The 26,002-nt window shown below is 39.0% G+C and overlaps 1 protein-coding gene across 4 annotated transcripts in view; it reads right to left on the reverse strand.

The window, feature by feature from the left end:
* The window catches only part of FAM168A (family with sequence similarity 168 member A), a 210,569-nt gene that overhangs the window by 58,178 nt on the left and 126,389 nt on the right, over positions 1–26,002 (reverse strand). For all 4 annotated transcript variants that reach the window (XM_043482490.1, XM_043482489.1, XM_043482493.1 and 1 more), the window contains one exon: positions 13,408–13,495. In XM_043482490.1, the coding sequence (XP_043338425.1) occupies positions 13,408–13,477 (70 nt within the window). In that variant the 5' untranslated portion in view covers positions 13,478–13,495. The remainder of the gene's footprint in view (positions 1–13,407; positions 13,496–26,002) is intronic.

Here is a 26,002-nt window from a genome sequence, read left to right on the forward strand (position 1 = left end):
AGTGATCATACCATCATGGTTATCTGGGTCATGAAGCTCTTTTTTGTATAGTTCTTCTGTGTTTTCTTGCCACCTCTTCTTAATATCTTCTGCTTCTGTTAGGTCCATACCATTTCTGTCCTTTATTGTGCCCACCTTTGCATGAAATGTTCCCTTGATATCTCTAATTTTCTTGAAGAGATCTCTAGTCTTTCCCATTCTATTGTTTTCCTCTATTTCTTTGCATTGGTCACTGAGGAAGGCTTTCTTATCACTCCTTGCTATTCTTTGGAACTCTGCATTTAAGTGGGTATATCTCTCCTTTTCTCCTTTGCCTTTCATGTCTTTTCTTTTCTCAGCTATTTGTAAGGCCTCCTCAGGCAACCATTTTGCCTTTTAGTAGTTTTCTTGGGGATGGTCTTGATTTCTGCCTCCTGTACAGTGTCACGAATCTCTGTCCATAGTTCTTCAGGCACTCTGTCTATCAGATCAAATCCCTTGAGTCTATTTCTTACTTCCACTGTGTAAACGTAAGGGATTTGATTTAGGTCATACCTGAATGGTCCAGTGGTTTTCCCTACTTTTTTCAACTTGAGTCTGAATTTGGCAATAAGGAGTTCATGATCTCAGGCACACTCAGCCCCCAGTCTTGTTTTTGCTGACTGGATATAGCTTCTCCATCTCTGGCTACAAAGAATACAATCAATCTGATTTTGGTATTGACCGTCTGGTGATGTCCACGTGTAGAGTCTTCTCTTGGGTTGTTGGAGGAGGGTGTTTGCTCTGACCAGTGAGTTCTCTTGGCAAAACTCTGTTAGCCTTTGTACTCCATTTTGTACTTCATTTTGTACTCCAAGGCCAAATTTGCCTGTTACTCCAGGTATCTCTTGACTTCCTACCTTTGCATTCCAGTCCCCTATAATGAAAAGGACATTTTTGGGGGGTGTTAGTTCTAGAAGGTCTTGTAGGTCTTCATAGAACCACTCAACTTCAGCTTCTTCAGCATTACTGGTTGGGGCATAGACTTGGATTACCGTGATATTGAATGGTTTGCTTAGAAACAAACAGAGATCATTTTGTCATTTTTGAGATCGCATCCAAGTACTGCATTTTGGACTCTTTTTCTGACTATGATGGCTACTCCACTTCTTCTAATTAAATTTCTAGAAGAAACTTAATGTAAATACTATACTAAATATCATTCAGGGCTAAGTACAATTTAATGTAAGTATTAAATTATATTTCCATTAACTACAAATCATAATGGGGGTTTCCCTAGTGATTCAGACCATAAAGAATTTTCCTGCAAAGCAGAAGACCCATGTTTGATCCCTGGGTCGGGAAGATCCTCTGGAGAAGGGAATGCCTACCCGCTCCAGTATTCTTGGCTGGAGGATCCCATGGACAGAGAAGCCTGCTAGGCTTCCATGGGGTCGCAAAGAGTCGAACATGACTGAGAGACTAAGCACACATACACACAGGAATCATCATAAACAACTAATAGAAAATTAAATTGCATGAACTTATTTAGTGAGAAAAGGGAACGAACTCACATGGCTTATCCTTAATCTCTTTCAGGAGGATCCTTGTGTAAAGGCTTTCCATAGTTTCCTATTGGTCTTGCCCAAGAACGTCAGGAGCCCTAGGGCAAGAAGACCTGGACTGACAGAGTCGCTGCAGGAGAGGGTTTCTGAGTAAGGATACTGAGCTCACCTCACCTTCCTTGTTTCTCAACCTTTCATTAAGGCCAGGGATTCCAAAAAGGGGCATAGAAAACTTCAAAAGGCAAAAGAAATAGATTAAGGGTATGAGCTAGGCAGTTGCTTTATAATGAAAGAGAGCTAAAGAAAATTTATAGATTAATGCCCAGAATGTTAGAGCTGGAAGGGAAATTGCTGAACAACTCATATAAGTCCCTCATAGCCTGGATAGGAAGTGAAAGCAAGACTCTCCCAGTGTCTTGCAGTTATTAGCAGCAGAACCAGACCTGAAACTGAGAACTCCACCTTGTGCTTCAAGACCTAGTTCCATGCTTAACCTCTGAGAAGGCTTTCCTGGTAACAAGCTCTGAAGAGTTTATTCCCTTTGTTCCCTTCCCCTATGTCCACTTTATTCCACAGCAGTTTGTAAGTACATCCATTTATTATGTTAAGTTCTTGGAATAGAGTGGCACATCCCTCTGAGACAGCATGTCTCACTACTGCAACTACCTCCTTACTTGTGTCTTTTTTCTCCTTACAATCTGCGCTGGTTAACGTAGGAAGTCCATGGAGAGGTAACATACACAAAAGTCACAGTCATTGCATATATGTGTCTTCACAAAATTGATAATCTTACAATTTGTAGGATAGAGTATGTAAGAAACTGAAAGGTCAGAGTTCATCCTGACCAGTTCATTTACCTCCCTCTGCGTGTGGCAGGAGAACCCTCCCTTCAAACAAAATCTCACCTGGAAGTTTATATATAAAATAGGCCTGAGCAGACATTTACTAGAGGGGAAGAGAACACCTATTTTGCTTAACCCTGCCCTTTACTAGCTTCTAAGGCATCTTGAGGAAAAACCACCTCATTTTAAAAAACTTACTTTATTATTCTTTTATTGAAATACAGTATATAAGTTACAAGTGTATAATATAGTGAGTCATAATTTTTCAAGTTATAGTTCATTTGTAGTTATTATAAAATATTGGCTATATTCTCCATGTTGTACAAAATATCCTTACCCTCCTTGTTTTGTTTAATTTTGGAAAGAGCAAGCTGAGCCAAAATAAAGAATTTTTAATTTCAGCCTCCTCTCATTCAGGATGTGATAGAGGTCAGAGAAGTCTTTGGAGCCCAGGAAAACTGTAATGAAATCCTCTGTGACTCTGGAAAAGTCAGTTAACCTCCCTGCATCAGTTTTTTCATCTATAAAACTGAACAATAATGTCCATCTTGTGAGATATTAGGAGGCTTAAATGAGATGAACTATATAAAGCACCCAGTTCATATCTTGTATATCTTGTTACTCAACGAATAGTTACTAATAGAACTACTATTATTAGATTCAAGGATGGAACCTGGTGTTCCCCAGAGATCTGTCCAGCAATCCTGCTGCCAATCCAAAAAGTATCAGCAGAGTAAAGAGGTAAGGGCTAGTACCCTGGAAAGTAGCAAGTGTTAGTCACGTCACTCAGTTGTGTCTGGCTCTTTGTGACCTCATGGACTGTAGCCCACCAGGCTCCTCTGTCCATGGAATTCTGCAGGCAAGAATACTGGAGTGGGTTGTTATTCTCTTCTCCAGGGGATCTTCCTGACCCAGAGACTGAATCTGGGTCTCCTGCACTGCAGGCAGATTCTTTATCATCTGAGCCATCAGGGAAGCAAAGCAAGTCTGAAATACCTTAAAGCAAAACCTTAAATGAAATATCTCCAGGCATAAGAAAGCACCTAAATCTTGATTCAAAGCTCTCAGCATGCTAATGAATAAAGACTTTTTTTTCCACCAGGGTAGAAGACAGGAAACCAAATGAGCTACAGGACAATATTTCCATCATTTAACAGAAATATGCCAATGACTGAATACATTGTTGTTACCTCAGCTATTTCTGAGAATCTGTCACTGTGAATAAATACATGGAAAGCACATGCCATCCACCATCAAGCAGGACAATGCTATTTTTTATTTGCAAAGAATACTGGAAGTATTAGGACCTTACCTGGAAAAGAAAAAAAATCCTTTTCTGATACTTTCTTTTATACAATGGTAACAAATCTTTTTTATCTGACAACAGGTTTTGTTTTTAAAGGATACCTATATTGAGAGTGACGTCCTAAGATGTTAGAACAGGAAGCTCCAGAGACTCATCTCTCCACCAAACCTGAACTAGCAGAAACTCTCTGTAGTAACTACTTTGGAACACCAGAGTCTAGTCAATAGACAGCTCATTTCAGTCTTTTGCCCAGCCCATGCCCTTTCCCACGCTCAGAGAGCAGTGATAGTGAAGCCCTGAGTTGCTGGTATGGCCTGTTGGAGACAGGGTTGGCCATAAGAACCTTGTTCCTCCACAGGGTTTGTTTACAAGTTTGATTGCTCATAGCTGCTTTTGCTGGCTGAGGGACCAGCACAGAGGCTGACAGCCATGGTTCAGCATCCAAGGGCTAAAGTTTATTCCACAGGATTTAAGGAGACAAATGTTGAATGGGATAAACAAAATGTGGCATAAATGAACTGTTACCCAGCTATCGAAAGGAATGAGTTCTGATATATGCTACAACATAGATGAACCCTGCAAATATTACGCTAAGTGACATAAGCCAAATAAAAGGACAAATATTGTATGTATCACTCTTGTGATATCTAAAAGAGGGAAATTCAAGGAGGCAGAAACTAGATTAGAGGTTACCAGAGGCTAGAGGGAAGGGAAAGGGAGAATTATTATTTCATGGATATTCACCCCAAATTTCTGTTTGGGGTGATGAAAAAGTTCTGGAAATAATATGTTTATACAACATTATGAAAGAACTTAATGCCACTAAACTATACACTTAAAATGGTTAAAATGGTAAATTTTATGTATATTTTGCCACAATAAAGTAAAAAAATTATTTTCTTTTACATAGGCCTATTTTTCACTTAACGATTACAAGCTATAAAACCTTGGAAAAGTTAACATAGTTGAACCTTATTTCCTCATATGTAATAGCTCTTCCTTGTACAGTTATCATGATAATTGAAGACAATGTTTATAAAGTGCCCGGTACTCCATTTGTTAGTCATTAATGGTAGTTATTTAGAGGAGGAAATGGCAACCCACTGCAGTATTCGTGCTGGAAAATTCCATGAAAAGAGGAGCTTGGTAGGCTATAGTCCATGGAGTCATAAGGAGTTGGACATAACTAAGCGTGCACACACATACACAATGGTAGTTATTACTATAAAATAATTACCTACAGCAACAGTAATTTATAATTAACATAAACATAATAACAATTCAAACAATATTTAATGAGTAACTAACTGCCCACTGTCTTTTAGGCACAGAAGTTTCCTAACCTTCATCCTCAAGGAGTTCTCAGTCTAGGAGACACGAAAAAAAAAAGAACAGGAGAACAGGGAGTCAAGAGGAACAGGGAATAACCCAACACCAACACTTCTTCCTTTGGGCAAAAACACTGCTTTCTTTCCTACCAAAATGGGAAATTACCTTGTGATCCAAAAAAGTAGATCAGCTACAAGCAAAGAGAAAATTAGTTTAATGCACATGATTCTTGCCCAGACAAGATTTAATCCATTTGCTTTTTGTACTGACATCACACATAATGTATCAGAGGCAGACATACTGCTTGTGTTCCCTTTAAAACCCAGAGAGCACTTGCCTGACAGCCTGGTGGAGTGGGAAGAACAATTGGAATTATATTTAGAGTCCAGTAAATTTAAGCTCTAGTCTTAGCATTGCCACTTACAAGCGATAAAAACCTGTACACATTTATTGACCTTTCTTAGACTTTCATCTGTAAAATGAATATTTAATAAAAACTTCTACCTCATACAACTGTTATAGAGATTCAATGAAATTACAAATGGTAAAGTTGTAAAGTATTTTACTTCTTATCTATTATTACATGGGGTTCTGTGGACCCTTGTTTTCTTAAGCTTCAGAGAAAATCTGGCATTGGAGAGTTAAATTTTTTCTTCCAGTTGAGATATAATTGACATACAGCACTGTATAAGTTTAAGGTGTACAGAATAATATTTGACTTATATACATCATGATTATTATGATAAGTTTTGTGGACATCCATCATCTCATATATATACACAATTAAAGAAACAGGAAAAAATTTTTTTCTATCCTTTTTAAAATATATATATATTTATTTGACTGTGCTGATCTTAGTTTTGGCATGTGGGATCTCCCCTGACCAGGGATTGAACCTGGGTTCCCTGCATTGGGAGTGAGGAGTCTTAGCCACTGGACCACCAGCAAAGTCCCGAAAAAATATTTTTTATTTGTGATAGGATTTGTTCTCTTAGTAAACTGCATATATGACATACAGCAGTGTTAATTATACTTATCATGCTGTACATTATGTCCCTAGTACTTATTTATCTTATAACTGGAAGCTAATTTTGTTTTTAGAAGTCAAATCTGGCTTTGTTAGCAAAGAGGCTGAGATCCAAATTAAACCAGTCCATGCTGACTACACAGGTAATGCAAGAGTTTGAATATACCTCTTCCTTGCTGAGAAACTCAAAGGAATTGTTAGACTTCAACTATCACTGTTCTAAAAAAGAAAATTTGCTATAAACCAAATATGCAAGAGAAAAAGTTCCCTTTTGCTTTTTCTAAGGATCTCTGCAGTCTCTACATAACTCATAAAGAGAACCTATAAGCAGAAAAATTATAATCAAAGAAGAGCAAGGAAACAAAAATTTCGAGAAGTCAGGAGTGTCCAATGATACAGAGGTCAAATAGGATGAAGGCTTAACAACAGGGAGATTGTTAGTAACTACTATAGCAAGACAAGTTGATAAGAATTCTCCTTAGAGGCTATTCTTCAATCAAAGGTGGAAAAGTAACTAAGTGACCTGAGAAGTTTTTCTGAGCAGAGACCAGTTGTATTATCAGAAGGGGGTTTCATAGAGTAGTTTCAGGAATCAATCCATTTTCCTGGCTCATCTCAGATCTTAATCACTGTGGTTTCCAAGACACAGTCAAGTGTGCTATAGCAGTTAAAAGCTCTTGCTTTGTAATGCAGAAAACTGGGGCTTGGGGGCTCTGCCATGTATTATGACCTTGAGAAAACTGATCTTCAGTCACTTCATCTGGAAAATAAGGGCTATCTTCCCAGACTTGTTATAAGAAACAAATATGAGGGGGAAAAACCCATGAAAGTTATTTCCAAAGACCAAAATACAAATGTCAGTCTTAAAACCTCCACCAGGTGGTCCTTACAGAGGAGTAAAACGTGCAGGGCTGGGTCACTGCAAAGAAAGATTTTTTTTTAACTCTCAGATTATTTCATTGTATTTTCAGGCTATCAGCTTACTTATTAAGGTCCTCTAGATGACAAACTGCCACGTCAAATATAAATCTGAGGACTTCTCTGGTAGCCCAGAGGTTAAGATTCCATGCTTCCATTGCAGTGGGCGTGGGTTTGATCCCTGGTTGGGAAATTAAGATCCTACATGCCATGTAGCATAGCCAAAATAAATCAATTAAAAGACATTTAAAAAAAAATGTTCTTCTTAAACTACTTTTTTTTTTTTTAAGTAAAGAGAGCATTCTAGAGGGGGAAAAAAAACTGGCAGAAAATGCTAGTAAAGTCTCAACATACCAATTTCCTAGCTTTGCAACCTTGAAGGCCATGTCTTTTGTGGGGACGGGTAAATGACATATTGAACACGTCTGCTGTATATTGAAGCCAAGAAATTCATTTAGGGTTCAGCACAGGAGTGGGGATGGCTTGTGAGCTGGTGTGGCCCAGCAAAAGATGGGGAAATGGCCAGGAAAGGAGTCGTGAAGGAAGGTTTTCAAGGATAAAACCTTGGTTGTTCTTTGTGGTAGTGAGACAATGAATATACAGACCCAGGATAGGTAGACTTAGGTACCAGCCTAGCTTCAATACTTTCCTTAACAGTTCTTCATTGTCTCACCTATAAAATGATGAGTTAGTGTAAGGGGGTACATCTGTTCTCATACTTCAGAATTCTTTTCTAACTGGATTTTTGAAATTCTACTACACGTCAATGGTTGGACCCATTACATTTATTACTCCCAGCTGTCTTGTAAAGGTGGCATTCACAGTTCTTTTTCTTTTTTGCAAAGGATATACTGAAGCCCAGAAAGGTTAATAATTTATCTTATGTCATATAGTTTCTAAGTGGCAGAATCAGGTCTATAAATCTAAGTCACTAACTCCATATCCCATATTCTTTTCCCTATATGGTATACTCATTGCTGTGCACTGTGATAACCATTAACTGAGCATCAGTGATGAGCACGGTGCCAGAGGCTTTATAAACATTCTCATGGACCGGTGAACCAACCATCTATATAGATCATTATCGCATTTTACAGTTGAGGAAACTGAGCTTCAGAAAGGTTAAATAACTTGCTCAAGTTTGCACAGTTAATTAGTGGCAGAGCCTAGATTCTACTCCAGATCTGACAGAATCCAAAACCTGTCCTCTCCTCAGCACATATACCAGGCCTCTAGTGATACTTGGACACTCTCACCATTAGAACATTTTAAGAAAAGAAGAGAAAAAGGAAAAAAAAAAAAAAAAAGAAAAGAAAAGTAGACAATGTTTAGATCCTAACTACACTTCAAACTTCTGGCAGAGAAACATTTCTGAGACCTTTCAGAAAAAGAAATGTCCCAGTCTGTAAAGAGCCCATTTTCATGGTCAATTCATGTAAAGCATATTCAAGTGTTCACTGTACTTACTATCTTTACTGTAAGTTGGAGCTGCCACAACAAAATAACACAGACTGGGTGGTTTAAACAACAATTTCTTTCTCACAGTTCTGGAGGCTGAAAGTATGTGGATCAGGGTGCCAGCCTGGCTGAGTTCTAGTGAGGGCTCTCTCTTCCTGGCTTGCTAATAATGGCAGCCTTCTTGCTGTGTCCTACTGAGGCAGGAGAGAAATACCCTACCCCACCCCCACCATCAGGATAAAACAACTGGAAATTCATTCCCTATAGGCCAAAACTCCAGAACAAGAATAGCAGAACAATTAAGGGAGAAGGCTGGGCCCTGCCCAGATCATGTATTTCTTATTCTCGAAGTCAGAAGACCTCCCGGACTACACATGTGCAGAAAGGTTCCTTGGAGGTCAAAGAGGAATACTGTCAAGGAATGCGTGCACACAAATGGAAGGATCCTGAAATATACCAAATATGGACTGCGAACCAGGTGAAATTAAAATGACTGGCCAAAGGAAACCGGACGAAATGCTCCATAAAAGTAATTCAAACTGAGGGTGCAACTCAGCAAGTCAGGGAGTCTCCCTCTGAGTCTGCTCATGTGTCTATCCACACATACTGTACTCTTTTTCCTCTTAATAAGTACTTCACTTGCTTCACTACTTTCTGTCTTTGTGGAAAATCTTTTCTGCAAAGTCAAAGGGCCAGGGCCTTTGTCACTGACCACTGCCTAGTGGCTAGGATCTGGTACTTTTACCACTATGACCTGGCCTCAATCTCTGGCTGGAAACCAAAGCCCTGCTACTGGCTAGAAGACAGCTGTTTACTGGAATACACTATTGCTGTGATACTGTGATTTATAAAAAGCATATATTTAGTCTTCATCCCTGTTCCTGGCACAGGGTTCCTAAAAACCCGTGAAATTTTCCTAAAGAGCGATAAGGATGCCTTTTCTTGGGTGGGGGTCCATGCTATGCAGCATGCAAGATCTTACATCCCAAACAGGAGGAGAGGGACTGCAGGTTGAATCAATCTCCAATGGTCAATCATACCTATATACTGAAAGAAAGAAAGCAAAAGTCGCTCAGTCGTGTCTGACTTATCGCAACCCCGTGGACTATATATACAGTCCATGGAATTCTCCAGGCCAGAACACTGAAGTGGGTAGCCTTTCCCTTCTCCAGGGGATCTTCCCAACCCAGGTCTCCCACATGGCAGGCAAACTCTTTACCAGCTGAGCCACAAGGGAAGCCCAATAATACTGGAGTGGGTAGCCTATGCCTTCTCCAGCAGATCATCCTGACCCAGTAATCAAACCGGGGTCTCCTGCATTGCCAGTGGATTCTTTATCAACTGAGCTATCAAAAATCAAAAAGAACAAAGTTCAGAGAGCTTCTAGGTTGGTGTACATGTAGAGGTACGGGGAGAGTGGCGCCCTCTAGAGGATCCACATTCCTTTCTGTATTCACTGTCGTCTGCATCTCTTCCATCTGCCTGTTCCTGAGTTACATCCTTTTATAATAAACCAATAATCTAGTGAATAAACTGGTTTCCTAAGTTCTGTGAGCTGCTCTGGCAATTAATTGAACCCAGGGAGGGAGTTATAAGAACCTCAGATTTACAGCCAGTCAGTCAGAAGCACAGGTCACAACCCAGACTTGTGATTGGCATCTGAAATGAGGACAGTTTTATGGGACTGAGCTTTCAACCTGTGGACTCTGACATTATCTCCAAGTAGACAGTGTCAGAATTGAGTTGAACTGTGTCAGAATTGAGTTGAATTGCAGGACACCCTGCTGGTATCAGAGAACAGCTTGGTGTGGGGAAAGAATCCACACATTGGAATTGGTGTTAGAATTGTAACGGCAAAGCTGTATTTTATTTCCCTATTTCAGAGGGAATTTCAAATAAAGAATTTTTCCAACTTCTCTATTCCCTGTAGCCACCACCCTGTTACCTCTGAAGCAGACAGTACCACAATGGACTTGACTCTCCACTTAAACTGCCCCCACTCCGAGCCTACCCTAAACTGCTGTCAGGAGCTAGCTGCTTGCTCCTCAAACATGAGGTTCCCTACTCCTAGAAACTGAAAAGACAATCCTTTCCCCTAGCTTATCATTGGAAGCAGTGAAAGAAGCACATATTTGAAGACAAATCAGCTTGCTATAACAGAAAGCATTGTCACTTTGAAATCATAAAGACCCGAGTTCAAATCTCTCCTCACCCTTCAGAAGCTATATATATACTGGCCAAGTAATACAACATGAATTAAACTATCAGTTACTTTAACTTAAAAGAAGAGTACTATGGAGTTTATGATTAGTAAGATTATAATCAATGAAGTACCTAGTATGTACTTGCCAAATGGTAAGTAACACTCTTTACTATAACCATTATTTTTACTAACAATAATAGCAAATGTTTACTCTAATGCATTGTATTTGACATCTGTTTTACAGGTTACCTCACTTGGATCTTTATTTCTTGCAATTTAGAAGAAAAGATAACTTGAAAATCTGCCTACTCCATAACACCTAGAAAAGCTGGATAAAAAGTATAACAAACATTTTATGTTATATAACAAATATAGGCAGGCTTGAGATTTTAAGAAAGAGAAGAAATCTCTTGAGGTCAAAAAATGAAAAGGAAATTAAAAATCAGGAATTCTCAGAGTGAGCTGATATTGGGATGCTCTGCAAAGATTTTTTGGTCTAGGCAATCAAAGAGCCTGTTTTTCATAGCTATGGGGGAGGATGGGAGATGAGGCTCTGGGCCCTGGAGAAGTCAACAGCTGAAACTCAAGTTCCCCTGTATAAAGCTGGGAATTTAGAGAAGTCATCCATCAGTTTAAAAAAAAAAAGTCTGAAAAGTAGAGAGAAAACTGGAAGCTTAGGTTAAAAAAGAAAGTTTCCTTAAGAACTGAAACCTTGGCCTATGCGAACTTTGAATGTATTCTACTTATACAGAGTTCATACCATCTGTGCAGTCTTAGAATCCCAGCAGAAAAATTAAAACATAGTTCCAGGCTGATGATAATCCTTGGTGATTAGTAGAAACAAAGACAATCCTCCCTCTCTCCCTGCAGAGTACTAATTATCTCATTTAATTCTCACAACTATCCTATGAAATAGTCTTATCCCAATTTACAAAAGAAATTCAAATTTAGGGCGGTTAAGTGATTTGTCCAAAGTCATCTAGTTATTATCTGAAAAAGCTGGGATTTGAACTCGCTTGTTGTTCATTCAGTTGAAACACTTTTATCAATATGTTATACTGCTAATCTTCTTTGTGCAAATCAATAGATAAATGCAACTGTTTCTTTCTCAGGTTTAGCAACTTAGTAAGAATGAAGGCAGCCAAGGATCACATGAAACCTTAAGGATTCCTTCCCACCCCCGCCACCGCCCCCCCCCGCCCCCCGGCTCTGCCTACAAAAGCAGCTCGGTCCACTGTGGCAAAGGACTTAGGTTGCTGGAATATTCTGAACCAGGAAGAGAAAAAGCAACACGCTCCCTGAGCTAGTGGGGCACAGGATACCGCCAAATGGATCCTGGTTACTGATATTAACGGTATTAGAATAAACATACTATAGAAGCCCAAACAGAATATATCTACTATTGGAGTTAAGTAAGGATAATAAAGCTGTTGTGATAAACACAAACATGTGAAATTGAAAATTAATGATGACAGCTTAGTCACATCAGGCTCAATATATTCCTAAATATTATCTGGGTTGCAGAGCATTCAGAAAATTCTGATTCACAAGCATAAATAGCTGCAAATGTGTTAGCACACACTGATCATCTTGTGTGTATGCAGGTTTTATAAAAATAGTTCTAAATATTTTTCAAAAATCATATCAAATATTTGAGGATTTCTGAAGCCCCATACCCCACAATGTCCTAATAGAACAAAAATTTGGAACAACCAGACAAAAAGTTCTCAGAGATCCCTCTATTCTCAATCTAGGAGGCTACACAGCATACATAGTAAAGCGCAAACTTATAAAAAGGAACCAGTATGCTCCACACACCCTCTCTCCCTTCCACGGTGAAACTCTCTATCCTCCCATCTCCGATTCTGCTACGACAACCATTATTACTCTACTTTTTAAGCTCCATTTCCCATTTTCCCCCCTTTTCTACTCTTTAGTCCGGCTAATCTCAAGTAGCCTTGGATTTATTTTCATTATATTTTTTAAAGCTCATAATTTATATATATTTTCTCATTTACTTCCATCATGATACATCCTGCCCATTCTTAGTTATTTGTAAATAATAACCACTATTAAGTATTTACTTGGTACCACATACTATATGATGAGTGCCTCACACTGCTCATTTAATCCTTGTAGCAGCCCATGAAACATGGTAACACTATTGCTCTCATTTTATAATGAGAACACCTAGGCCCTGGAAGGTTACAAAACTTGCCCAAGGCCAGGTAAGGGAGAGAATCCCCCCTGGAAAAGTAGTGTCTGAGCTCAGAGAAGAGATGTTAAAGGATAGGGTGAAGCTGTCAGGAGACAATGGCATTCCAGACAGAGGGACAACATTCACAAAGGCAGTGCAATAGGAAACAGCGTGGTATGCAGTCAGGAAAGAGATCAGCCTTCAGAATTAGCAGACCTGGTTCAAACACCTAATTTTGTTTTGTGACTTCACTGCAACTATATTTTTCTCATCTGTGAAATGGTGATAATAAGCTTCACCATGTATAATTAAGATAAAAGTTAAACATGATATGTAAAAGTGCCCAGTACATGACTAGGCCTATGCTACTCAGTAATAAATAAATGTTACCTCCCTTCCTTTCCCCTAGCAGCAGTTCAATAATCCATGGTCTTAAGAACATCATTTTTATCTCCACTAAACTCCAGACATGTCTCCCTTCTACAAGTTTCCAAGCTTTACAAGGGCTTTTGGAGGTGTCGTATGCCAAAAGTCATGAGCACCTTATGTGGTAGGGTCCTTAACCACCACTTCTCAAACTCAGAGTCATCCTCAGACCACTCACCTGTGTAGGCCATGTTCTTCGGGTTGCCATAAGGAGCCCCAGGCTGCACGGGGCTATAAACAGGGTTCATTGTGGACAAGTGAGAATCCTACAGAAAAACAAACAAAAAACCAGCATCGATTATTGATTGTTCATTCTCCCTGACATCAGCTTCTGATCTATAATCTTCAAGTGACACAGAGAAGCAACGCAGTATAACAGAAGGAGGACTTAAAAAAGCCACTTGTTTGTACTTGGCCCTTTGCCAGACACTATTCCCACTATACACATGAAGATACCGAGAGGCAGAGAAGTGACACAATTAGCCTATGTCAGTTCCAGCCTTTTGATTCTCAGTTCAGTACTAGTCCCACTATCCCATAAATCAGCTACCATGAGCATACTGTTTGGCACTGGCCAAGTCTCTTCCCCTCTCTGGGCTTCAATGTCCTGACATAAAATCAATTACTTCAGGTTCTCTGCAGTCTTTTCTAATTCTAAGGATGCCTGTCTATGAGCTGGGAAAGGATGCACTTCTACTGCTCACCAGGGGAGCCCCAGCACCTGGTAATAAGCACACAGACTGCTGGAAGAAGAGCAGCAAGTGTGCTATCCACCCTTTGCACTTACAGAAGACAAGATACTAGTTACTAGCAGTTTGGGGGGGAAATGGGAATTTATCGCCATTGACCATTTTAATGCAAACAAGGAAACACAGCCAAGGTCTCTTTCAAAATTTATTCAAGGGAAAGAAATAAACTTGGAAATTTGTGTGCAATAAGTATCACCTGCACAAGTGCTCTGTTAATTACCTTAATGAAGCACATTCTCCATTCTGATTAATGGAATATTAAGCTCTATTAGCCAGCCAATTTGTCCCACCTTGTTTAGGGAACCAACTCTGATACACAGCCCAACACATGTTTAAAGACGTGTCTCCAAATATATTACTTACACTTCATAAAAATCAAGCTATTTCCTCCTAACTAGGCTCACATGATAGAAAGGCAATTTTTTAGGTCATTAACTTCTTCCATAGCACCTCAGGATAGGAAACAAGTCAAATGCTGAAGACAAGCAGTTAAAGTCAACAGCTGGTTTGATAACAAGTGCTCTGAGATTAATTAGCCTGTCCAGGGTTGTGGAATGAGAGGTGGAGGAAAGATGGGTTCCCAAAGAGAGGAAGGTGGGCAAACAGGTAAAAAAGAAAATGCCATTGGTCAAATTCAGATAACAGAACTTTTTGAAATGTACCCAATGTGCAACCCTGGCAAATCACCCCAGGGCAATAGGCTAGATTAAACTATCACCAGTTGACAAACTGAAACTAGAAAACCTGATGAAAGTTATAGGAAATATACACATTCCGGCACAAATTAAGAAAAAAACATGCTTGCAGCCAGAGTTATCCAAGAATACTGCCAAGAACATGTGTGTGTGCTCAGTTGTGTCCAAATCTTTGTGATACAGACTGTAGACCACCAGGCTTCTCCATCCATGGCATTTACCAGGTAAGAATGTTGGAGTGGGTTGCCATTTCCTTCTCCAGGGGATTTTCCCAACCCAGGGATCAAATCCACATCTCCTACATCAGCAAGCAGATTCTTTACCACTGCACCATCTGGAAAGTCCACAGTCAAGTACATTCTCTCTCTAAATATAAGCACTCTCCCAGCAAGGTGCTAAGAGAGTTCACAGATGTTAAAATACATTGCAAACTACAAAGTGGAATGCAGATGTAAATAATGATGGTAATAGCCTCAGATCTCTCTTCTACCCAACGGGTTCTCTGTTAAATAAGCCAGGGTAAGGAAGACTGCTAAGCAGCACAACGGGTCCTATAAATATCTGAGCACTCTCCTACTGAGAAGCTACTCTGTGTGGCTGATTGGACAAAGTTTGAAATTGTTCTTCATAACCAAAGAAACTCATCAGTTTTGAAACTGGTCTCCTGCTGCTCAAAAATGAGAGCCACAGCCTCAGAAGGAGACCATGCCTGAGTAGCACTCCACAACAGCGTGGACTCCAATCTCAACTAATGACTGGCAGAAATGAGACCTGCCAGGGGTTCAAAATGCGGAATAAGAATATGACAGGCAGACAGAGTTCCTGGCTTTCAAGGGAAGGTCAGCCTTTTACAACAGAATCCACACACTAGTAGTTTCAGGGACAGGCTAAAAATGAGTAGGAAGATCACAAGCTCTATTATCAGGCAGATTTAGGTTCAAATTCTGGAACTGCCACATACCAAATGTGGGACCACAGGCAAGTCCACTAACTTTCGTGCGCCTCAGTTCCCTCTAGACTCAAAATGGGAGAGAATAACACATACTTAACAGAGTTGTTGCAGGTATTTTTTTAAAGCTAGGTTTATTGAGGTACAATTTACATGTAGTAAAATTTACTCCTTTTAGGTATATAGTTCTATGAGCTCTGAAAAACGTATATAGTTGTACAAACCCCACCACAATTAGGATACAAAGTATTTTCACCATCCCCAAAAGTTCTCTATCTTTGGGGTCAATACCCTCCCCATAAATCCTAAACTGTGGCACTCTAATCTGTTTTCTGTTGTTGTTTTATATACTCAAATATCAACGTTTACTGTAAGAAGATGAAAAAAATGAGGCTGAGAAATAGCAAATGAACAGTCCGAGGTCACAAAGTAAGTAAAGGACCAGGTTAAGACTAGCACCCCAAATCAAAGACCTAAATGAGACCGCTAAAAAGATAAAACTCTTAGAAGAAAAACGAAAAGATAGCAAAACCTTTATGACCTTGGATTTGGCAATGGTGTCTTTATTATGATACTTATAGCCCCTGAGAGACCCCACCATGGGATTCAAATTCAAATCTACCTACTGGGTCCTTGCTGGACACACATAGGCAGTTAGGAGAAAATAAAGGCACTGACTGCCTGACTTCTATTCCTGCCAGCTATATAGGATATTAGCTGCCACATGCTATCAATCCAACCTGATTTCACTTTTTAAGTAAGATAAGTAGGATAAGTGCCTGAGGTGTAAGTCCCATCTAGCTCTCTCTCTAGAGCTGAGTATGGAGTTGACCCTGCTCCCTGGGGTTGAACCACAGTAAGTCTACATTACTTGTGTCAGCAAAGACAACTCTGCAATAGCTTCCCATCTTATTCAGGATAAAATCCAAAGTCTTTACACGCTTCAGTCATGCCCAACTCTGCAACCCTATGGACTGTAGCCCACCAGGCTCCTCTGTCCATGTGATTCTCCACGCAAGAATACTGGAGTGGGTTGCCATGCCCCTCCTCCAGAATATCCAATTGGGATCCTCCCTACCCAGGGATCCACCCAGGGATCCTTCCCATGTCTCTTACATCTCCTGCATTGGCAGGCAGGTTCTTTACCACTAGCGCCACCTGGGAAGCCCCTATAAAGGTCTACGAGGCCTTATATGATCTGGTTTCACATGCCCAGCACTCTGGTTGCAACACTCCAATCACAATGACATTCTTGTTCCCTGAACACACATATATGCTTATGCCTCAGGGCCTTTGCACTTGCTCTTTCTCACACCTAAAATGACCTTCCCCAGATATTCAAATGACATACTCCCTCACTTCATTCAGATCTCTGCACAAATGTCACCTTGTCCAAAGTTAATTCCTTAGCCAACCTATCTAAAAATAACTCCTACTGTTATTCTCTGTCCCCAATTTGTTTTACTTTTCCTACTGACCCCAATCATTACCCGATATCCTTTCTTGTTTATCTGTTTATTCTTTCCCCCATTAGAGTTGTAAGTTCCACAAGAACAAGGATTCTGTTTATTTTTTTCTTGTATCCCCAATACCCCAAATATTACCTAGTATACAATGGTCACTAAATGCATAGTAGTTGAATACATAATGGACCATCCTTCATGCTTCCCTCAAAAAACAACTCTGGAATAGTTTCAAGGTGTTTGGCACTTCTTGGCATATTTCAGTCAACAACTTGGCTTCACATCTCTCCAGCATTTACTTCCAATGTTCAGAAAAGCCTCTACTGATAACTCATCTTAGGTAGTACAAGCAATGGTGAGCTGGGTGGCAGAATGATGACTAACAAAAACAGACAGAGGTGCTAAAGACTTCCCTCCTCGTGGAGCTGGACTTCATCCCCAGACTGTTTGACAAGTAGTCTGCTGCTGCTGCCCTCAAAAACACCTAAACAATCTCTTTCAAATCAATAGCAAAATCTACGAGCACAAAATGACAAGAAAAATTTCAGGGGTGAAGAGTGAACACTTACAAGTACCATATGCACAATAGGTTGCAGTGTTTAGTAGTTTACAAACTACCTATATGAGATTTTAAAGCTTATACAGATGGTCCCCAAATTATGAGAGTTCGGATAAGACTTTTCAACTTTACAATGGTACCAAAGTAATATGCATTCAGTAGGAACACCCTTTGAATTCTGAACTTCACTTCTCCTGGGCTAGTGTATGCAGCACAAAACTCTCTCATGACATTTGGCAGCAACAGCAACACACTACAGCTCCCAGTCAGTCAGTGGTAAACAACCAGTTTACACGTGCAACCGTTCTGTATCCATATAACCATTCTGTTTTTCACTTAAAATATAGTATTTAATAAATTATATGAGATATTCAACATTACAAAATAGGCTTTGTGTTAGATGATTTCGCTCAACTGTAGGCTATTGTGTTCTGAGCAGGTTTAAAGTGGGCTAGGCTAACCCACGATGTTTGGTAGGTTAGGTGCATTAAACGCATTTTCAACTTAAAATGGGTTTATTGGGATGTAACCTCATTGTAAGTTAAGGAAGATCTAGTTTACAATGAGATTTTAATCACTATCTCACTTGATCCTTTGAAGTTAGCAACACAAGGATTATTAATTTCATTTGACAGATAAAGAAATTAAAGCTTACAGGTTTAATGTATATTAGGATGGATACTGTAAAAAAAAAAAAAAAAAGATATAGTGTCTGTCCAAAGGAGGCTATGGTCTAGTTAGGGAATTTTAAAAAGTTAAATAAAAATAAACATGCCAAAAATAATGGAACTTTTAAGTGCAGAGGTGGAACTTCTAGAATACCTAAATTGCTTAGCAAACCCTCTTCCCTAAAAGCAACAATAAAACTGAAGGAAACTGTCAAAAACAACTATTTGGGCCTCTGAAAATTAACCAAAGGCATACATCAAACTGAGAAATGTTTATATAAGAAGAATTACTGAACCATATCAAGAACAGTGAGAATCTGTGACATTTTAGGCTCAAGCTGCTCCGACCCTCTGCCCCCAACTCCCTGGAATAATTCCATCAGGCCAGGCCAGAAGGATGACTTGCCAGAGTGGAATGATTTAATTTGACGCTGAGTGTAGAAAATTTTCTCTGGATAGTGCCCAGTGTCAAAAACAACAGAGGGACAATCTGGGGAACAATAGTAAACTATCCAGGAAGGCCACTACCGCAGCTGGCTTAAGGTCGTAATACTAGTTAGGGCAGGCAACAGGCCTGCAGATAAGCCAGAAATTTTAAAGGGAGTTCTAGGGAACAAAAGATGAGACCCACTATGGGATCCCTGGTGATGTGTAAGGTTTCATACATGCTAACAAGAAACTGGAGCAGTTCTAGGTATCTATAGACCCAATGTGAATATAAGGCCTTGAACACACTGAAAGTAAAGGCTGGAGCAGAACTGCAAAAATTGCCTGAACTTTGAATGCATTCTCCCATCAACAAACAAATCCATCAACAAAGGGTGGAAGATTTCCTGGCCTAGGACTGAAGCCAGTCATTGTTGACCACTAATCTATGCTGACCCAGGGGTGACCTTCAGGAAGCCGAGTTTAAAAATTAAAACAATATTTTAAAAAATATGACCATAGGGACTTCCCTAGTGGTCCAGTGGCTTAGACTCCATGCTCCCAATGCAGGGGGCCTGGGTTTGATCCCTTGGTTAGGGAATTAGATCTCACATGCCACAACTAAGAGTTTGCATGCTGTTAAAGATCCTGATTGCTGTAACTAAAAGAACCCACATGCTACAAGGAAGACTGAAGATCTTAGACTGGCAACTAAGACCTAGCACAGTCAAATACATAAAGATTACGAAAGAAAGAAAGAAACTCCTTTCACAGAAACTTTCTTTAAATAAATATATGACCAGAATAAACTACTTGTATGTTAAATAAATAAATAAATGTTCACGGTTAAAAAAAGAGACATCAGCAGTCACACATACAAAGACAGGCACTATGAAGTATGCTGAGCATGTACTAAAGAAACCAAAAAAGAGGAGTTAAAAAAACAAATTCAACAGCCCTCCCATTCCTTAGTGGTGGAAGAATCTGAATCAAGAGTTGCTACCTTATATTATCTACAACATAGTTTTTCAACCAAAAAAATCAAAAAACATGCAAAGACACTGGGATGACCCATTTATGGGGGGGATAAAAGGAGACTATAGATGCTGTCTCCAAGGAGACTTAGATATTAGAATCAACAGGTAAATATTTCAAAGCACCTATTAGAAATATTTTTTAAAATAAGGGAAACCATATTTAAAGAACTAAATGAAAGTAAGATGATAACTACTTATCAAATAGAGAATATCAATAAACAGAAATTATAAAAAGAACCAGATGAAAAATGTATTCTGAAATCAAACATTCAAGAGGACTCAAAATAAATCTGAGCTGAAAGAAGAAAGAGTCATCAAATTCAAAGACGGATGAATACAGATAATGCAATCTGAAAAACAAAATGAAAAAATGAAAAGTCAGAGACCTGTGGGAAACTATGGAATAAACCAACAAACAAGTAATGGGATTTCTAAAGAGAGGAAAGAAAGAGTAGAAAAAATATCTGAAGATATAATCACCAAAAGCTTCCCAAATTTGATTTTAAAAACAAACGTTACACTACACCCAAGACAGTGAACTCCAAGTGGGCTAAACACAAAAAGAGACACACTTGTACACATCATAGTAAAAACCATTGAAAGCCAAAGAGAAAATTTTGAAAGTGGCAAGAGAAAAAAACTTATGAGATGAAAGAGGACAACAATAAGATTAAGGTAAACAGCTCACTTCTCATTAGAAACAATGGAGGCCAGAGGCAGTGGAATAATAAATCAAATGCACTGAATGAAAAAAAGTTTACCAACCACAATCTGTGACACCAGTAAAACTATCATTCAAAATTATAGGCAAAAATAAAGACATTCCCAAATAACTAACAACTAAGATAATTTACCGATAGCAACCTCCCTTTCCAAAAACCCTAAAGACATACTAAAGCCTTCTGGCTGAAAGGAAATGGCATTACAGAGTAATTCAAATCCATGTGAAAAGAAAAAGAGCATCAGTAAAGGCTATTACATAGGTAAAAATAAAGATAGCATAAATATTTTTCTCTTAAAAGACAGTTATGTAAAACAATAACTTTAAAATTACATTACTGCATCTATGACATACAAAGATTTACTGTACAGAAAAACAAGAGCCCAAAGTAAAAAGGAAAAATGGAGCTACATTGGAACAAAGTTTCTAAAGTTTACTGAAATTGTTAGTTTATAATGTGAAGTACTTGATTGTATATGTGTTTTTTTCTTCTTTTTTTTCTTTTGGCTACGCCATAGGCATGCAGAATCTTAGTTCCCTGATCAGGGATCAAACCTGTGCCCTCTGCATTGGCAGCACTGCCTTAACCACTGGACCACCAGGGAAGTCCCAGATTGTTTGCACATGAAGTAGATTATAATATGTATGTTATAATATGTAATGTGTAATAAAGATATATATTTAATCCCCAAAACAACCACTAAGAAAATAACTTCCAAAGTTTATTAATAATAATATCAATAAAAAAGAACAAACCACTGATACATATCATAGCATTAATTAACCTCAAAAATATTGTGCTAACTGAAAGAAGCCAGAACAAAAGACAGCATATTATGTGATTCCATTTATATGAAATGTTCAGAAAAGGCAAATCATGGGGCAGATAGATATTTGGTCACCTAGGACCTGAAGCAGAGGTTGACAGCTAATGAGAGCAAGAGATCTCTTTGGGGTAATTAAAAATGGTTTAAACTGGATTTTGGTGACAGTTGCACAACTGAGCAAATTTACTAAACAGCATTGAATAGCATACTTAAAATGGTTGAATTTTATCATATATGTTATACCTCAATAAAGTTATTAAAATAACACAAATTTGTGATTCTTGACTCATCAAGGAAAAAATATAGAATTTTTTAATGCACTAAAAGGAATTAAGTCATTTAATTCAATATCCTCATTTATACACATGGACTGAAATCTCTTGGGACAAGGTCTGAGCAAAGTGTTACTAAGTCAGAGATAGCAGGACATAATTCCTGTCCCTGAGGTGTTTGTATGAGGGAGAAAAACACGAAAACTAACAATAGCAAAATTGTACTGTTATTACACAGAATACTAGAATTTAAAGAAAGAACAGTTTACTAAAGGGTGGCAGGGGGTGGTGAGAAAGATGTTCTGATTGCCACTAGATGGCAATATGCTCAGTTAAACGATTCTATTTCCCAGTCTCTCCTGTAGTTAAGTGAGGCTATGTGATTAGTTCTGCTCAATGAGCTATAACTGAAATATTGTATAGGACTTACACTTAAAGGGATCACTGTTAGTTGGAGGAGGTGTCTTTCCTTCTCCTCTTCCTCATACCTGTTATCTGGAATTAGGACATGATGACCGGAGCTCATCAACCTTTTCTGTGAAGTGACCTTGAGAATGGAAGTCTCAAACCAAGGATGACAGAAGAAACCTGGGTCCTTGATCATTTCAGCCCTGGACTACCTTTGTACTGTTTTATACGAGAAAATAAAACCTTATGTTCTAAACTATTGTTATTTTAGATTTATTATATGTAGCTGAACCTAATATTATTTAATTGAGGGGAGAGATATATAAGATTTCAAAAGAATATCGATCTATGTTTTGAAGGACGACAAGAATTCTACAGAGGGAGAAGGAGAAGGAAAGGTCATTTGTGAAATTATACAATGAGAGAGCAAGGCACATTCAAAGAACACTGTATACTTCTGAAAAGCTGTAACATAGAATTGCAGGGAAAACATGGCAGGACTATTCTCATCCTGTCCCCACTTCTCAATTGTGTCCTCTCAGCTCTTAGGAAGGATCTCAGAGAATTCTCTGGTGGTCCAGTGGTTAGGACTCCATGCTTTCACCGTCGAGGGTACAAGATCAATCCCTGGTGAGGGAACTGAGATCCCACAAGCTGTGTGGTGCAGTCCAAAAAAACCCCAAAAATCTCAGAAAGCCAGATTGGGCATGGCTACAGTCCATTTTATGATCCCAGGACTCTCTGAAACTTCTTTGTTATAAATACTTTTGACTATGATTTGTCTGCTCGATTCTTTTCTTCCTGCTACATTTTAAGCAACATAAGGTTAAAGGACCATATCTGTTTTATTCACCACTGAATTTCCAGTAAAGGGCTTGGTATAAAGCAAGGTGCTCAGTAAAGGTTTTCGACTAGATGAATGAATTAACTAGTGGGTAAGTTAAAAGAAAGCTTTTATTGGAATTCAACAGTTTAATATCACATTAGTTCTTACCAAATTTAGGAAAACTGTTTCGGTGTTAGTTCTCCTTAATTCTATACACAAGAAAGCCCATTTTTATCGTAGTTATCTATTTCTTTATACTGTCTGCCAAATGTAATCAGATTGCACATTATATTACTGCATTTCACAGTTGTGTACGTTATCATTTCGTCTCAGAAAATATTTCAATTTAAAGATGAAATGCAGGAGCACTCTTATTTCTAGGAATCTGCCACAAGGATCTCAATATCAAAAAGGCTTCCACAGATAACAGATCTTTCCATGTAAAAGGTTAATACCACCTCTTCTCTTACCTGTAAATGAAATGCAGAGATTCCTGATACCTAGAACAAAGTCAAGCACAAAGTATGTACTTTGAAAATATTTGCTGAATAAACACGGTTTCATAACCACATAATACAATGACTTTAAATTATCACACAACTCTAAAGCAAAATTATAATTTGCTGGAAATGGGTTGCTGTGGCCAGACTTACTATACCAAACTATAAAAAACAGTGATCAGGCATTTCTAGAGAGACTATGAATCAACAGTGCTCAGAGAGCCCCTCTTTAATGTTTACAAGAGGCTAGGTTTGCAATGCAAAAATATAAACCAAATTTTATTTTTATCTTCTTAGATAAGGCCTGTGACACAGTAAAAAAAAATAGTGGCACTCCCTTTAAAAAGTACAAGTGCCATATTACCCATCACATTTAGGTGGAAAGAGACAGCCAGAAGAGGATTATGGTCACAACACCCAATAGCTTTACTGATTTTTATTTATTTATTTATTCTTATTTTATTTTATTTAGAAGAGAAAACTAAGGCACAGGTAAAGGACAAGACTACCCTAGAAATACATGGCAAGTCAGGGTTGTGGACAGGTGCCCTGAACAAAACCCAGATCTCCTGCCCTTAAACTGGAGACTTCCCATTGTATCACCTTGCTACCATCCTCTGGATAGACAGATAATCAAACAATTAGATGGAAAGACAAATGAACAAATAAGGCATATGACAATGCAGTTCCAGAAATGCCCTTCTGCCCTTTTGCTGGTCCTATATCTTTCTTGGCATATTAGATCCATCTGTCACGAAACACAGGATACTAAGGAAATATAAAAGAAATGCAGGTATTTGAAGAACTCATTCAGTCAAAGTGTAATCAGAATATGTTAATTCTCTGAGGCAAACCCATGAAGCCCACTATATTGGGAATTCTCAACAGCAAGTTTATAGCACCCAAAGTTATTACCTTTCCTGGGGAAGTAATAAGTGCAAAAGTATTGCCGAGCAATTTCATATAACGAATGGTTAAGAATATAGGTTTTTAAGCCACAGCAGCTGTGAAGCCTTGGATGGCTTACTTGTTTCCTCATCTGCATAACGGAAATACTAGGAGTAATTACATTCTAGGATTGTTGAGGGGATTAAATGAGACAACACATGTTTTACCAGAACACATGTAAACACCTAACAAATGGTGGCTTTATCATTATTTCATCTGAGGAAACATCCTCATCACACACGATTTTCAATGACCTGGGATCCATAATGTCCGTAGGTTTCCCCAGGACTGTAGACTGTCCTCCTCCCAGGTGTACGGTTTTAGATCTTACTCAAAAGAGTAAGAGGTGTACTAGTCAACTTGAGGCTACTTGCTGTACCGTGCTAAATCGCTTCAGTTGTGTCCAACTCTTTGAGACCCCAAGGACTGTACCAGGCTCCTCTGTCCATGGGATTCTCCAGGCAAGAATACTGGGGTGGGTTGCCATTTCCTTCTCCCAGGGGATCTTCCTGCCCCAGGGACTGAACCCCTCATCTCTTACATCTACCTGCTTTGTCAGGCGGATTCTTTACCACTAGTGCCACCTGGGGAGTGAGGCTACCTGCTATAAGAAGGCAATTATCTCTTCATTTATAAAATGGAAACTATCACCAAACCGTGGAAAATTCTTAGAGATGGGAATACCAACCCATCTTACCTGTCTCCTGAGAAACCTGTATGTGAGTCAAGAAGCAACAGTTAGAACTAGACATGGAAAAACAGACTGGTTCCAAATTGGGAAAGGAGTACGTCAAGGCTGTATGTTGTCACCCTGCTCATTTAACTTATATGCAGAGTACATCACGTGAAATGCTGGGCTGGATGAAGCACAAGCTGCAATCAAGACTGCTGGGAGAAATATCAACAACCTCAGATATGCAGTTGATATCACCCTTATGGAAGAAAGTGAAGAGGAACTAAAGAGTGATAAAATTGAAAGAGAAGAGTGAAAAATCTGGCTTAAAACTCAACATTCAGAAAACTAAGATCATGGCACCTGGTCCCATCACTTCATGGCAAACAGATGGGGAAACAGAGGAAACAGTAGCTGACTTTATTTTCCTGGGCTCCAGAATCAATGCAGATGGTGACTTCAGGCATGAAATTAAAAGATGCTCGCTGGGAGGGGGGGATCGGGATGGGGAATACATGTAAAACCATGGCTGATTCATGTCAATGCATGACAAAACCCATTACAATATAAAATAAATAAATAAATAAAAGATGCTTGCTTCCTGGAAGAAAAGTTATGACAAACCTAGACAGCATATTGAAAAGCAGAGACATTACTTTGCCAACAAAGGTCCATCTAGGCAAAGCTATGGTTTTTCCAGTAGTCATGTATGGATGTGAGAGTTGGACTATAAAGAAGGCTGAGCACAGAAGAACTGATGCTTCTGAACTGTGGTGTTGGAGAAGACTCTTGAGAGTCCCTTGGACTGCAAGGAGATCAAAACTAGTCCATCCTGAAGAAAATCAACCCTGAATATTTATTGGAAGGACTGATGGTGAAGCTAAAGCTCCAATACTCTGGCCACCTGATGCAAAGAGCTGATTCATTGGAAAAGACCCTGATGCTGGGAAAGATTGAAGGCAGAAGAAGGGGATGACAGAGTATGAGATGGTTGGATAGCATCACCAGCTCAATAGACATGAGTTTAAGCAAGCTGTGGGAGATGGTGAGAG

Source organism: Cervus canadensis, chromosome 11, assembly GCF_019320065.1.
Source record: "Cervus canadensis isolate Bull #8, Minnesota chromosome 11, ASM1932006v1, whole genome shotgun sequence".
NCBI lineage: Eukaryota > Metazoa > Chordata > Mammalia > Artiodactyla > Cervidae > Cervus > Cervus canadensis.